The 13,841-nt window shown below is 37.7% G+C and overlaps 1 protein-coding gene across 1 annotated transcript in view; it reads left to right on the top strand.

Annotated features, from left to right (window-relative positions):
- Positions 1–13,559, top strand: part of COL21A1 (collagen type XXI alpha 1 chain) — a 109,412-nt gene extending 95,853 nt beyond the window's left edge. The window contains exons 23-30 of the mRNA XM_065630957.1: positions 2,223–2,258; positions 2,832–2,876; positions 4,938–4,970; positions 8,252–8,398; positions 8,496–8,550; positions 9,678–9,878; positions 11,351–11,428; positions 12,169–13,559. Of these exons, the coding sequence (XP_065487029.1) occupies positions 2,223–2,258; positions 2,832–2,876; positions 4,938–4,970; positions 8,252–8,398; positions 8,496–8,550; positions 9,678–9,878; positions 11,351–11,428; positions 12,169–12,356 (783 nt within the window). The 3' untranslated portion in view covers positions 12,357–13,559. The remainder of the gene's footprint in view (positions 1–2,222; positions 2,259–2,831; positions 2,877–4,937; positions 4,971–8,251; positions 8,399–8,495; positions 8,551–9,677; positions 9,879–11,350; positions 11,429–12,168) is intronic.
- The last annotated feature ends 282 nt before the right edge of the window (positions 13,560–13,841 follow it).

Here is a 13,841-nt window from a genome sequence, read left to right as displayed (position 1 = left end):
ATTACATATTCAAATTATGGATTTCAAAATAAACAGGAAATCCTGTGAAAGCGAAGGAAGCTCATGTACGGTGTCAGGTAGAAAGAAGCAGTTAGTAAAATATGATACTGCATCTATGTAGTGTTACCAGCAGTGTGGAGAACCACCTTTTGAAGGATGAAGCTCTTCATATAAACTCATTACCAAAATAAGAGTTTCATCAGGTACTTCACCATGGAAAGAAAGGTTGAAGGGTAATGAAGCAGTAAGTAAGAAGGGGGGTGTTATATATAAAGTTTTATGAAAATCCCATGCAGAGGTATTCCACTAGACTTCAGCTTCTGCTCCAGAAGGTCACAAGTTTCATGTATGCCCGGTGTCATATATGCCAGTCATGTATGGAAGTCTTACCTATGCTAGAGTATTTCACATGTCAGTAGACACATATGGGGATGCCTTGGGTTGCCTAGAGCATCGTAAATGTTTAGACGACTGAAGCAGGTCCCTGGTCAATACAAACTAGAGACTGATCCAAATTTAGATGAGGTTATCTCAGCTAAATGTGATAATGGAACAGTCCCATTTTCCAAGACAAGATGTAGAAAAATGAGTCTTCTGACCCCTTTCAAACCAGTGGTTTCCAGAGCACATGAGTACAAAGATTTCCTGGCTTGAGTCTTTCAAAATATTCTGAAGCCCAGTGGAAGAGTGACTTGAGTTGAGTCAAACCAATAGCTTAATTCGTTTCATTATCACCATATATTCAGTTTCAATATCTAAGGGTCTTGTAAGGCACATGTGCCAAGACAGTAATACTAATTTTAAGAAGGGAGATTTTGTTAAAATTTATGGAACCTCTGTACATTTTAAAATGAAGACAGTTTGTAAAAGTCATTATCTATTTTATATGAAGATGCACGACACAATATATATCGCTGGTTAACTGGAGTTGCAAGTCATAAGTGTGAGAAACTCTTGAATTATTCAGGAAAAAGTGCGGTTTGGGCATCTGACAGTAAAAGTCAAGCCTTTCAGCTATAGCTTATTTTAAAACTTGAAACCAAACCAAATATTTTACATTGAAGTACAAATACAGCTGGCATAAATACCCTTTTATGTTCTGGGATTTTCGATCAGGAAAATATTTGCCATGAACAAAATATCCTCTTTACTACTGTTCAGCATTTAACTAAACATTCTCTCTTAAAAACCAACCAACCATACACGTTTGGCTCTTACAAGAATACTGGCAAAACAGATCCAAAAAGCTCCATCCTAATTATTTTCTGTATTAAATTATTAAATGCAGTTTCGCACCCCCCAGATCTGTCTTTCGTTTCGTGAGTTGCGATGTTCTCTGCCCAACATTTTGATTCATGTCTTTTTAAACAGAGTCACCCTGATTTAAGAGGTCAGAGTTAGGGCAGGAGGCATCACCCATAACTTTACGTTTCCTCTTCAGTCAATTGAAAAGAAACATTCTGGGAGTACGTATTTTATACCGCTACCATTAATTGGCTTGAACAGTTTTCAAGAGCTGCCTGTTTGTCTCCATTGTCAATCAGGTGGTGTTCAGACAACTCGATAAACCTAGATAACCTGCCTTTTATGTACCATTTGCACCATCTGATTGCCAGTCACCCCACTAATGTTTATTTACTATAAACATTTCAACGAAAGTCAAAAGGAGCGGGTGGAAGTGGAATTTAGTCCTTACAGTTTTGATTTTTTTTCTGATGAAAAAAACCCATTCTTTGGTGTGTCGTGTGTAACTTCTATGTTCAATGGGTTTATAGGAAGTGTTACAGAAATTATTTATACTGTATTATCTGTGGGAGAAGGCAAGCATACTTAATGGTTAGCATCCAGATGAAATTTAACCCATCAGAAATACTGCCCCCCTCCCTGTCTACATCCTCTCTGCTCCCTCCCATACAAGGAGTGGATAGAATCCTGCTGGATTTGCCACCTCATCGTGTTGTATTTTTTAATTTTAACTTGGTATCTGAGTATCCACTTTTCTTTTTGATAGCTCATTCTATGACAGACTCTCTTTGTAGTATAACTTTCTGTACTTTTTTTAGTGTTTGCGTACATGAAGATAAAGTGATTTGTTTTCATTCAGTATAAATAAAAGATATTAGATGCTTCTCTTGTATTTACTGTGTTCATTTAAAACACAGACTACATGTCTTTGAGATTAATCATGTTACAACGTAGCCTTTTCTTCCGATATTTTACAGGGGGACAAAGGAAACCAAGGTGAAAGTGGTATCCAGGTATATCAACTTTGTTTCTAATTGAAATCACCTGGCAACACAATTAATGCAAGTCTTAGATGTTAATTCAGGAGCTTTTTTTTAAAGATTAAGCTCCACAGATGGTTTACTTGAAGAGCCCTAACTCTTCTTCAAGCAAAATTACCCAGTATGAGTTTCCAGCTGCATTTTTGAGGCTGGGCAGGCTGTTGACATTTGGTGTGGAGCATGTGGGCTCAGGGGTGTGGGCTGTGCTGCTGCCCCATGGGGCTGGGACATGACCCAGCACTGTCCCGGGATGGGACACAGTGGGATTCTCCTCCTTGTTATCTAAGTGTCGTGGAAATACCTTCACGAAAAAGAAGAGTCACATGTCACTACTCAAATCTTTGCTTGGCTCCCCTGTATCTCGAGTAGAAACTGTGTCTTTCTCCACTGTTTTTGCTCTGAACTCTGGAAGAGTAAGTTTTCAGACTGGTTGGGCCTGGGTTTAGATGAAATTTTGGGGTTTACTTCCTTGTGTTATTTTTGATAGTTTAATTATGTCTCCCAGACAAATGTATGTTTTAAGAAAAATGTGCTTCTTTTTTGAAGGGACTGAAAGGAGAAAAAGGAAGACAAGGAAATCCAGGCTTACAGGTACTGTTAAAATAGTGATCCCAGTTCAAGAGAGCCATGGTCCCTATTTTTTTGTTAAGATTACTTCTATCAACATTGATAATTCTTTGAATCAGGCAAAATATATTTACATATAACGTGTTTACATAGTTATATAAATTATGTCTTAAACAACTGTAGTATTTTATAAATAAGAAATACACCACATATAGAGAAGATGGAGCCCCACTTTTCTTGGCTGTGCAGTGGAAGGATGAGACAAAACAGACATGAGTTGGAATGCAGGAAATCCCAACTTGATATATGGGAAAAGCGTTTTGCTTTGAGAGTGGTCAAACACCTGAGCAGGCTGCTCATGGAGATTGTAGCACAAAACCTGTCTGGCCAGGATGTTGAGCAGCCTGTTCCAGCTGGGTCTGTGCTGAAAAGGAACCTCAACCCATGGAGGTCCCTTCCAGCCTGCATGTTTCTGTGGTCCTGGTATACTATATCTGGAGAAACAGGCCAGAAGTACATTTTTTGCAGTATTTTAGTAAATCCTTGATTATGGAAAATTTTCAGGAAAGAGAAGTGATATAAAAGGCAGATAACATCACAAAGTGGCTTGTAAAGATTACAAGAGTGGTGCTTGAGATGTTCAGATTTTACATGTACCATGCTAAACTTTAATGTAGTTCATTACCTCCTAGATTATACTGGGAGTCACTAGTGACATCTTCTGTGCTCATAAATTGCAGATGTTTCCTGTTTCAGCTGCAAATCAGTGAGATCCAGTTGTTCCGTTTAACTCTGGGCCAATGTATTCTGATTGTGTCGTAGTTGGCTATCTTGTTATACCGCAGAAAATAACTGTTAGTATTTATAAATACTCGTTAACTACATAATCTATGTCATGTCTAAACAGAGAAGTATTTGTTAGAGGTACATATCTAGAACTAGACTTGGAAGGAAGTCGCTGTTGGTTTTTTTTGGAGTTGCGACATCAGTAACAGCTGCCTGTCTAGCCAGAAGGAGCAGATTCCAGTGGAGCATGGGCAGGAGATCTAGATTGTATGTTAGCCTCGTTTTATCACTCTCGGAGGTATGTAGGTTGGCAGCACTCTGGTAGTAAAGCTGAGAAAATATATTTTGAAAACATTTTTTTAAACTGAAAGCCCCATCATTGGTTTTAATCAAATGTAATGTCCTAGAACAACATTTTGCAAGTTAAACTTTCTGGCTTTTCCTTTTGAAAATAATGGAAAAAAATATATATTTATTATTTTAATCATAAGGTAAAACAAATTGATAGTGAAATAAAACTTTTTTCAGATGGAATGATGCAACTGGATTGCTGTTGCTTGCTTTTTTTTTTTTTTTTTTGAGAAAGCTGAAAAAGTAATACAGACTTGGTCTAAAATTGTTTCCCATGCTGATCTAGTTTGGTCAGCAACCAAAAAATCAGTCTTTTAAGTACTTCTGATAGACAGCGCTAGGTCCTTCCAAGGTTTCTAAAGCCTTCAGGACTTATCAAGGATACAGTACAGATTCCCTTGTCCATAAGAGTGTATCAGAAAAGTGAAAAAAACCTGCTGTCTTGCCATGGATCTTGACGATCAGTAACACCATTGAACCATTTCACAGAAATGACCCCAAAACCATTTGCCAACGTGCAAATCTGGCTTACAAACTGAGTTTGTATTTCAAAGGCTCTGAGCTTGATTTCTGTCTAGTAAGACAGTATTAAACAGATAGAATCAGGAATTTCCTTTTGCCAGAACACATTTTTTTTTCTCTTTTGTAGAGTTAATAAGGATTTGTCTATATGCACTTCTTGTACACTAATAAAATATGTGGTTTAAAATATGTATGATATATTCCCAACTTATCCTCTTGTTGTACGGTATTGAAGGTATTACTAAAGTGTTAATTCACGATATACATTTTTTCATCTTTATACGCGGTTTTTATTATGCAAATAGCAATCACAGAATCTTTAAAAATTGACATTTGTGATTAATTTTTGAAAACAAAGTACAAAAATATTATTTTTGGATTCCAACTAATTTGGCTCAACTTTTTTTTTTCTATTAATTCCTAAAGGGAGTAGAAGGATTGAGTGGAGAACAAGGAGAGGTAAGCATTTTGTAATGGCAAATATGGTATTACAAAAGTATTCCATTTGTTTCTGCAAATTATGTTATCTGTAAAATGTATGTTTATAGGCTTGTTTCCATACTCACATCTCTATAAGCGACAGAAGAAAAATGAATTGAGAAATATCAAAGAGAAAGAAGTATTAGTTAAAAAGAGACATAGTGAAATATATATTTAATGAAAAGAAATATTAAAAAAAAAATAAAGTATATAATTTAAGAAAATAAAAAAAACAAACCCACCACCACCACCAAAAAAGGAGAGATAGTTGAAACTGAACTATTTGTCTTATGTGGTTTAACCTTTGCCAGTGAGATTCCTTTGTGTGCCTTTATTTCAAAGCTAATGAAAAGGAATATAGTGAAGCCTTTACAAAGATTTTTTTTTTTAGAGAATTATGTCTTTGAGCCTGACTCGGAAAATGCAAGGCAGAATTATTTCTCTCTGTGACTAAGTTTGTGCGGGAGTAATTCAACTGAGCCTGAGACTTGAGGGGCATAAGGGGAAGCCCACTTGGACTGCCCTTGATCTGCCAGAAACTTCATTTGTCGTTCTCCAGGATATTTTTAGAAGTCCTATCTTTCTCCTTGTGTTTGGCTAATGTAGATATATTTATGGCCAGACTTTTTAATCTTTGTGTTGCACATTGTTTAAGAATGGTATTTAAAATATTAACTTTGATAGTTATTTTTTATTGATCCCAATGTTTAGTGAAATCAGGGAGCACTCTGTCCCATTGATAGAATTCTCCTTCTACTTTATTTAGAGATTTCATTGTTGAACCTTTTTTCAGTAAAGCATTGTTGCATATCAATAGCTGGACATATTCATTGGAAGCTCAATTCTGATAATTAAATAATATTATGCATTTAAACATATAAATTGCCCTATATGCTGTTGTAGTTCTATGAAATACTTAAAATGACAATTTGATTTCTGGGTGTTTTGCTAAATCATTGCTGAAATTGGTAAAAGATTAAAGCCTCTTTAAATATTGTAAACCATAGTAATAATATATTTCTTCTGAAAAATCATTTTAATAATATTCTTACAATACGCTGAAATATAATCAGGTAATTGTTTTAATTATCAGACCTATAAAATGAGCTTATTTTTCCTTTTTATAAAATATGTTCTCTTTTGTTACACTCTGACTCCTCAAGGAAAAGTTTCTCAAGTCTGTAATTTTCAGCACTTATTGAGGTATTTTCCTTCTTTTTTTTTTTTTTTCCTTTTATTTTCTTTGCCAATAGCAAGGGTCAACAAACAAGGCCACATATGCGATGTGGCTGAGCATGACAAGACCAAGATATACTGCAGAAAATGTTCCCTCAGCAGTTTCATTTGCATTTTGGCACGTTCTGCAGGCAGTTGTGCTGATGTTTCCAGCATTCTGTCCTGGTGTTTTTGTACTGGCTTCTTGCCTGTTAAGTTTTTTCTACAATAGATGCCATTTTTCCCAGTATTTCAATGGTTTTTAATGCTTTCTAACCCCTTTAATATTTGGTTCCAAATAAATCAACTTGCAAGTCAGATGTCTTTTATGTAAACATATTCCATACCTGTAAAAGTAATTAAAATTAAAACAAAGAACTTCTAGCTACAAGAACAGCATGATTTTCAGATCCCAGCATGTACAGCTTTTAATATAGCCACAGGCAGCTACATATGCTACGTATGTTTATCTCTGAGCCTTGCTGACCCTGTTAAATGAAAATAAATTTGTAATTATGTAATAGAAACGAATAAGTACAGATCTACATAGTGTAACTAAGAGTATCAGTTCACTATGACTACAACATTCACGTTGACAGTATCAAGAATATAAAATACAATTACAACCTTGGAAAAAGTCAGTTTCATAGTGGGAAGAAGGCATGGACTGCTGCTCAGTTCATGCATGGCATCTTAATGGTGGCCCATCTTTCCAGCAGCACTCTGAGGCACTTGACTGACATCTGTCATTGGCTCATTTAAGAGGAAAAACTACCTGCCTTAATTTAGTGGCTAGTGCTCTGCAGAAAACTGAGAAAGCAGTTATGGAATTTGAAGCTGGCTACTCTGTAATAATTCATGTGGAGAACTCTGGGCGTTGTTATTAATTCAGACCAAGCCAGAAAGCTTTGAATTTTTCTGATATAAACTATTTTGACAAGTACTATATAGAATGATACAAAGTAATATAAATACCATAATTAAATACTTAGTGTAAGTCTATGAAGACTGTATGCCTGAGTGCCTCTTAAACTTGCATTATTTGCTCCAGTAAGTTTTGTCATATATAGTAATCCTGCTGCACTGTTTCCATGATTCCATCTAAAATACTTGGAAAGGGTTAAAGAACATTTTGAGGCACCTGATAACATTATGCAGAAACCGTGCAAAAATGGAAGGAAAAAACTCGTCAGGGAGCAAACATAGTATACCAACTTCGATCTTGAGCACGTACCAGCTTACATTGTACTGATGTTTTGTTGGCTCCAGCGTAGAGGAGTTCCACGTGAACTATTGCAGTAGGTAACTCTGTACATAGAAGAACCATTGCTTTGATGAAGATGCATCAAAATATTTTCCAGTATTATTTTAACCTTTTCCAGTGAAGCAAATAGGCTACAGTTTTATCAATTGTGGAGAATAAATGAAGTCAGAAAAAAAAAAAAAGCCCAAAACCCAAAAGAAACAAAAAAAAACCCCAAACAAAACCAAACAGCAAACAACCAAACAAAAAAACCCCAAACCAAAACAAAAAAACCCCCCTAACTGAAATCAAACTATTTTTTCCCTTTTCTTATGCATTACAGGCATAGGGTAAAAGTCTTGATTAGTATAGTGCGTTTGCCAAGAACTTCAGAGATGCCAGAATTTCACTTGTAATTTTTCCAGCCTTCTAAGGATTTTAACGTACCGTAACAAATTATCTCATTCTCATGGAAAAGTGACTAAAGCCTTTCCTTCCGTATGTTAATAAGGAAGACTATTTTGTTTTATATTAATTAGAAAGTAAAAGGGGTCCATAAAGTTAAAAAACTGTAATGGTAATTTATCTCTAGTTATATTTGGTAAGTAATTGTATCTGGAGCAATTACTAATGAATCTGAAATCTTCAGTACATTTTAGTGAAATAGATCTCATCAGTATCAAGTTAATTTTCAGTGACAACATACTGAAAACCATCAATGAAAATTTTCTTAGAGTATGTTTACCTAGCTTCCAAATGGTCTGTGAAGATACGATTGGCTTTTCGTTGGTTTTCTTTTCAGAAAGGTGAGAAAGGAGATCCAGGCATTCGAGGCATCAATGGGCAAAAAGGAGAATCCGGTATCCAGGGCTTGGTTGGACCTCCTGGTCTCAGAGGTCAGCCAGGAGATAGAGGACCCCCGGGACCACCTGGATCAGATGGAAAACCCGTATGTATAGGACCTCAAACTTGTCATTTTAGGTAATTTAAAAACCCCAAACAAATGCATGCTTTCTGTTTTATTAACTGTTCTCTGTTCAATTCAGGCACGAGAATTTTCAGAAGAATTTATTCGACAGGTGTGTTCAGATGTACTGAGAAGTAAGTTTGAAAACCTCTTTATTCTTCTTACCTTGTTTAAAGTGCTAAAGAAGTTTCCTGATAATTATAAAGATGCTTTCTTGGAAGCAAGATTGATATTGCTGATTTAGCACTTATTTTCCTACAGGTGTGAAAATATATTTCCACACCACAGGTTCCGTGCTGTACCATTTTGTTTCCTAAATGTATCATATTCTCTAAAGAGCGGAATCTGTGTTTGTATTAGTGGTTAGAGGGCAATAAAATCACAGAATCACAGGATGTTAGGGACTGGAAGGGACCTCAAAAGATCATCTAGTCCAATTCCCCCACCAGGGCAGGAACACCCAGATGAGGTTACACAGGAAGGCGTCCAGGCGGGTTTTGAATGTCTCCAGAGAAGGAGACTCCACAACCTCCCTGGGCAGCCTGTTCCAGTGTTCTGTCACCCTCACCATGAAGAAGTTTCTTCTCAAATTTAAGTGGAACCTCTTGTGTTCCAATTTGAACCCATTACCCCTTGTCTTACCATTGGTTGTTGCCGAGAAGAGCCTGGCTCCATCCTTGTGACACTCATCCTTTATCTATTTATAAACATTGATGAGGTCACCCCTCAGTCTCCTCTAAGCTAAAGAGACCCAGCTCCCTCAGCCTTTCCTCATAAGGGAGATGCTCCACTCCCTTAATCATCTTTGTTGCCCTGCGCTGGACTCTCTCCAGCAGTTCCCTGTCCTTTTGGAACTGAGGGGCCCAGAACTGGACACAATATTCCAGATGAGGTCTCACCAGGGCAGAGTAGAGGGGAAGGAGAACCTCTCTCGACCTACTAACCACCCCCCTTCTAATCCACCCCAGGATGCCATTGGCCTTCTTGGCCACAAGGGCACAGTGCTGGCTCATGGTCATCCTGCTGTCCACCAGGACCCCCACGTCCCTTTCCCCTACACTGCTCTCTGATAGGTCATTCCCCAACCTATACTGGAACCTGGGGTTGTTCCTGCCCAGATGTAAGACTCTACACTTGCCCTTGTTATATTTCATTAAATTTTTTCCTGCCCAACTCTCCAGCCTGTCTAGGTCTCGCTGGAAATACTTTTCTATTTTATTGTTTCAGCACTCTAAAGAATTTTCTGTTTGAATTCTCCCAGCCCAGTTGCCTGCCATCCTCCAGAGTGGAAGGCTACAAAGCTGTAACCACTGTCAATCCCAAAGTGCTTCTCCGGGACTTCCAGGACCACCAGGTCCAAGAGGCCCTGAGGGCCCCAGAGGGTTTCCTGGACTGCCAGGCAACGATGGTGTTCCGGGGCTGACAGGCATCCCCGGCCGCCCTGGGGCTCGTGGGACAAGAGGTACTGCCTGCATGGGTCACGGTGCCAATGGCCTTCATGACTTTGTTTTCTGCTTCCGGTTTTGAATGGAGTTACTGCAGGGTGGAGTAAGGGAACAGCTGGGTTTGTGTCACAAGGTGTGACTGAGGACGTGGTGCCATGTCGGAGTTTCACTGCTTACAAGGAACATGTGGCAGAATAAGAATACAAGAACACAATCAGATAGCTAGTGTTCAGCTCTACTGTAGTCAAACATTTTTTTAGAGCGTTCTTAGACTTATGTATATGTTTTTAGCTGCTTTTAGATGATTTTTTTAAAATCAAATATGCTTAGATGTGGCTTTCAATGTATTTCCATGTTTTCTGGTTTATTTTCTTCCAAACTTCATTTGTGCTATTTCAAAGAACAGTATTTATTCACTGGCTGTTTACTATCTGCTACCCAGAGGCTGATTTTTGGCATGCAACACCCTTATACCCCTTATAATTTCCTGGGGTTTTCTCCTTTTTTTCTTTTTATCTCATAAGGATTTTTACTCCTTTATGCTTTTCTTAAACATTCAGGTTTCTTTTTAGGCAAGCTAAGGTTTATATTTTCAGGTAACGCATCCATCTGAGCATTCCAACTGATTTCTGTGGTGTATTTGCAGACTTTAGATTAAATATGCATATATTTAGTTTGGAACTGGACCAAAAGACTAGATGAAGTCCCTAATTTGGTAACTGATCGCAACAGCAATTGTGTTTCCTATAGCATCAGAATAATCAGGAAAGCTGTGTGAAATACAGCTAACTAGTAATGTGCCAAGGGTAGACAGGCAAATAGTTGCTAGATATCTACTTTCTTTGTGATTTATTAACCGTGACCTAGCATGTCAAATTCAGTTCGGGTGATTTGTCTGTCGTGCTTTTATAATTTCATCTCCAATAGGAGAATGTGCAGTTTTCCTCTGGAGCTGACACTAACGGTTCTGGCTATTCTGGTAGAGTTGGAAAAATAGATAGCTGTTTCTATGAAGAAACCGAATTTATTGGGTTGTACTGGTGTAAGCGAGCACATCTTTTGCCCCTCTCAGTATTCCTTTGGTGGAGAATGAATTCTGCCATATGTTGTGGAAGATTTATACATTCTTTATTCCACACAGACTATGGTGAGTACCTTACACTTCCTGCATAAGACTTCTTAAAAACTTCGCCAATCGAAAGGCAATGACAGCAAATTTCTTAATTGCCTATGATCTATTCCTTCAACTCATCGTGGCTCTCTGCTTAACAGGTGCTACATCAGCTCTTCATTCAGTGGAACTGAGGATAATCAAGAGCTCAGTTACACTGTGCAGGTTACAAGAAAGTGCTTATTTTATATCCCATTATTTGCTTTGGAATTATTACATTTTTTTATTCAATAAGTATAACCAAATGCTGACTTCCTATTTCTTTGGATGAAAGTATTCTTAGTGTGCAAAGATGTACGTGTGTTTGCTAATTCACAGGACTGCCAGGGAAAAACGGCGCAAAAGGCAACCAAGGAATTGGGGTTCCCGGGATCCAAGGCCCACCAGGACCTCCAGGTGAGGGATGGTTCAGCTACGCAGATTCAGTGCATGCTAATAACTTCCAAAAAAATGTGGTTTAGAAAAAACATTTATGTAATTTGGAAAAACTTAGTTTATACGCATCTTAATTATTGTATATGTTTTATGGCTAATGCCTGTCTCTTGCATGCCTTTTAAGTTGTCATAGAATACATTATTTAGTATAAGAAAGATCTTGTAGAGATTGATACCTGAGATTGCTGTCTCTTGATAGATGGAGCCTCAAGTCAGCCATTGTCTGAAAACTGAGCCCTGCTATGATCAGGAGACTTGTAAGCAGTGCTTAGTGAAGGAAGGTGTTCTTCCTAGCAGCAATGTATTCATGCAAAGTTGAGCATTTGGAAAAGATAATAGGGCCTGATCCAAAGCCAGAGAAACTAATAGAAATTGGAGGCCTCTGACTCATGCCATGGTGGTTCCAGATTATATGATAAAGTATAATAGTGTACTAAAGTTGATTTTTATATTTCCTTTTAAAAACAATTTTTATTTAAAGAGTTTTCCACATGCTTTTTAAAAATAAAGTCTTAAAAGTGTATCACTTTGGTTATACAAACATATAAGCAATTTGCAACAAGAATTGTCTTTCAGAAAATGAAGTTTTCTTTATCTGCATACTTCAGCAAAGAGTGGGCGGTTTGTGGGTTCATGCTTGCTCTGGTTTTCATTTTAATAAACATCCTTTGTAATGTATTTGTTTCTTGTTTGTTGTTAAGGTCCTGAAGGTCCCCCGGGTATGAGTACAGAAGGACGTCCTGGAGAACGTGGGCCACCTGGTAAAGATGGAGATCGTGGCAGTCCGGGAATGCCAGGACCGGTTGGACCCCCTGGAATTTGTGACCCATCACTATGTTTTAGTGTAATTGTGGGGAGAGACCCATTTAGAAAGGGACCAAATTATTGATTTATGATACAATGATTTAGAGGAATAGGTATGGTGCTTGTCTTTTATGGTCTTTCAAGTCTCAGGAAGGTGACCAGCAATAATCCCATAAGCAAGAACAAAAGTACCTCTGACATGATAAACATGATAAATAATGATCCCAAAGGTTATACATTTCTTCAGAAAAGAAACTCCAATATTTTTTTATAACTTGCATTGGTTGAATCTCAAGTGTTTTTAAACGATCACAGGAATAAAATTAACTATAATATTTGCTATTTAGTATTTAAGTTTCCTATCATACTCCTGTTACCACTGAAGTCCTTTGCAAAATTGCTGGACAAGCCACTGGGGCAGGATTAGGCCTTTAATGGTATCGGTCAGGTGTAAATTACTGTGAAATTTTTCACATGCAACCGACATATACAGTATATGACATTGAAAGAATGTGGCTGGCTTTGACTTCATGTGTGTGTGAATCTCATTGGCTTGTGTACATTTTGTATGTCATAGCTCCAAGTGCTCTGTGAGCGAAAGAATATATCAGATTTTTATAAATTAAGAGAAATATCTGGACTTATTATGGAAGTAATATCACCTATTTTGCCATGCAACTCTTTGCTTAAAACCAAGGTGAAATGCAAGGGTAGAACTCCTACTGGTTCAAGACTGGCCAAGATTTTATTGAAGATGGTACTTTTAGCTACAAAAAGTCAAGAGGTTCCATGTGAGTGGTTCATCTTATATGAAAATAGCATTAAAACCAAAAAAGAACAAAAAATGGTATAGCTGGCTTGTAGCTATGATTTGACAAAAATAAAAATTTAAAAAATGTTTACACAACCCTAATGTAACAGTTCTGCGTAATTAGTATTAAGTTATACACCCTTTGCTGTTTTTCTCCAAGGACTACAGTTGCCAAATTGAAGAAGCAGGTTTACAAGAAGAAACTAACTGCTGGCTGACTAGCTGCAATGTTTGTTGTGCTGTTTCCTTTTTCAGTTTTAGCAAGCTATGTGTAATTTTCATTGTATGCTTTGCTAATGAGGTGTATTGCTTGCTTTTACATAGACAGCAAAGGCACTGTTTCCATGAGAATTTAAAATTCATTTCTTAAATTAAGGCAGAGTCTTGTATTGAACTTAACTGATGCTTTATAAGTGGCTTTTTCTAATGTGTTGTTTTTCTGTCGTCCTACTATCAGAGATTGGTAATATGCTTGACATTCAAGGTAAAATAAAATTTTGTAAAGAACTGTGGTGGTTTGATGAGCCATTACAAGAGTCGCATGTGTCCGGTGTCACAGAAAAAAGTGAGGCCCGTGATACACAGCGGGATGGTTCCACCTTGCAGCTGTGCGTTTTTCCCCAGTGTCCTTCCATTTCCTCTGGAGGAAGCACCATCCGTGGGAGCAGTGCCTTCCACTGGGCTCCCTGCTGTGTGCCCCGGGGCTGCTGCCTGCCCACAGCTGCGGCCCACAGGAGGGGCCCTGCAGGGAGGAGCTTA

Source organism: Caloenas nicobarica, chromosome 3, assembly GCF_036013445.1.
Source record: "Caloenas nicobarica isolate bCalNic1 chromosome 3, bCalNic1.hap1, whole genome shotgun sequence".
Classification (NCBI taxonomy): Eukaryota; Metazoa; Chordata; class Aves; order Columbiformes; family Columbidae; genus Caloenas; species Caloenas nicobarica.
Note: the sequence above shows the minus strand (reverse complement) of the source record. Positions and strands in the feature narration are given on the sequence as shown.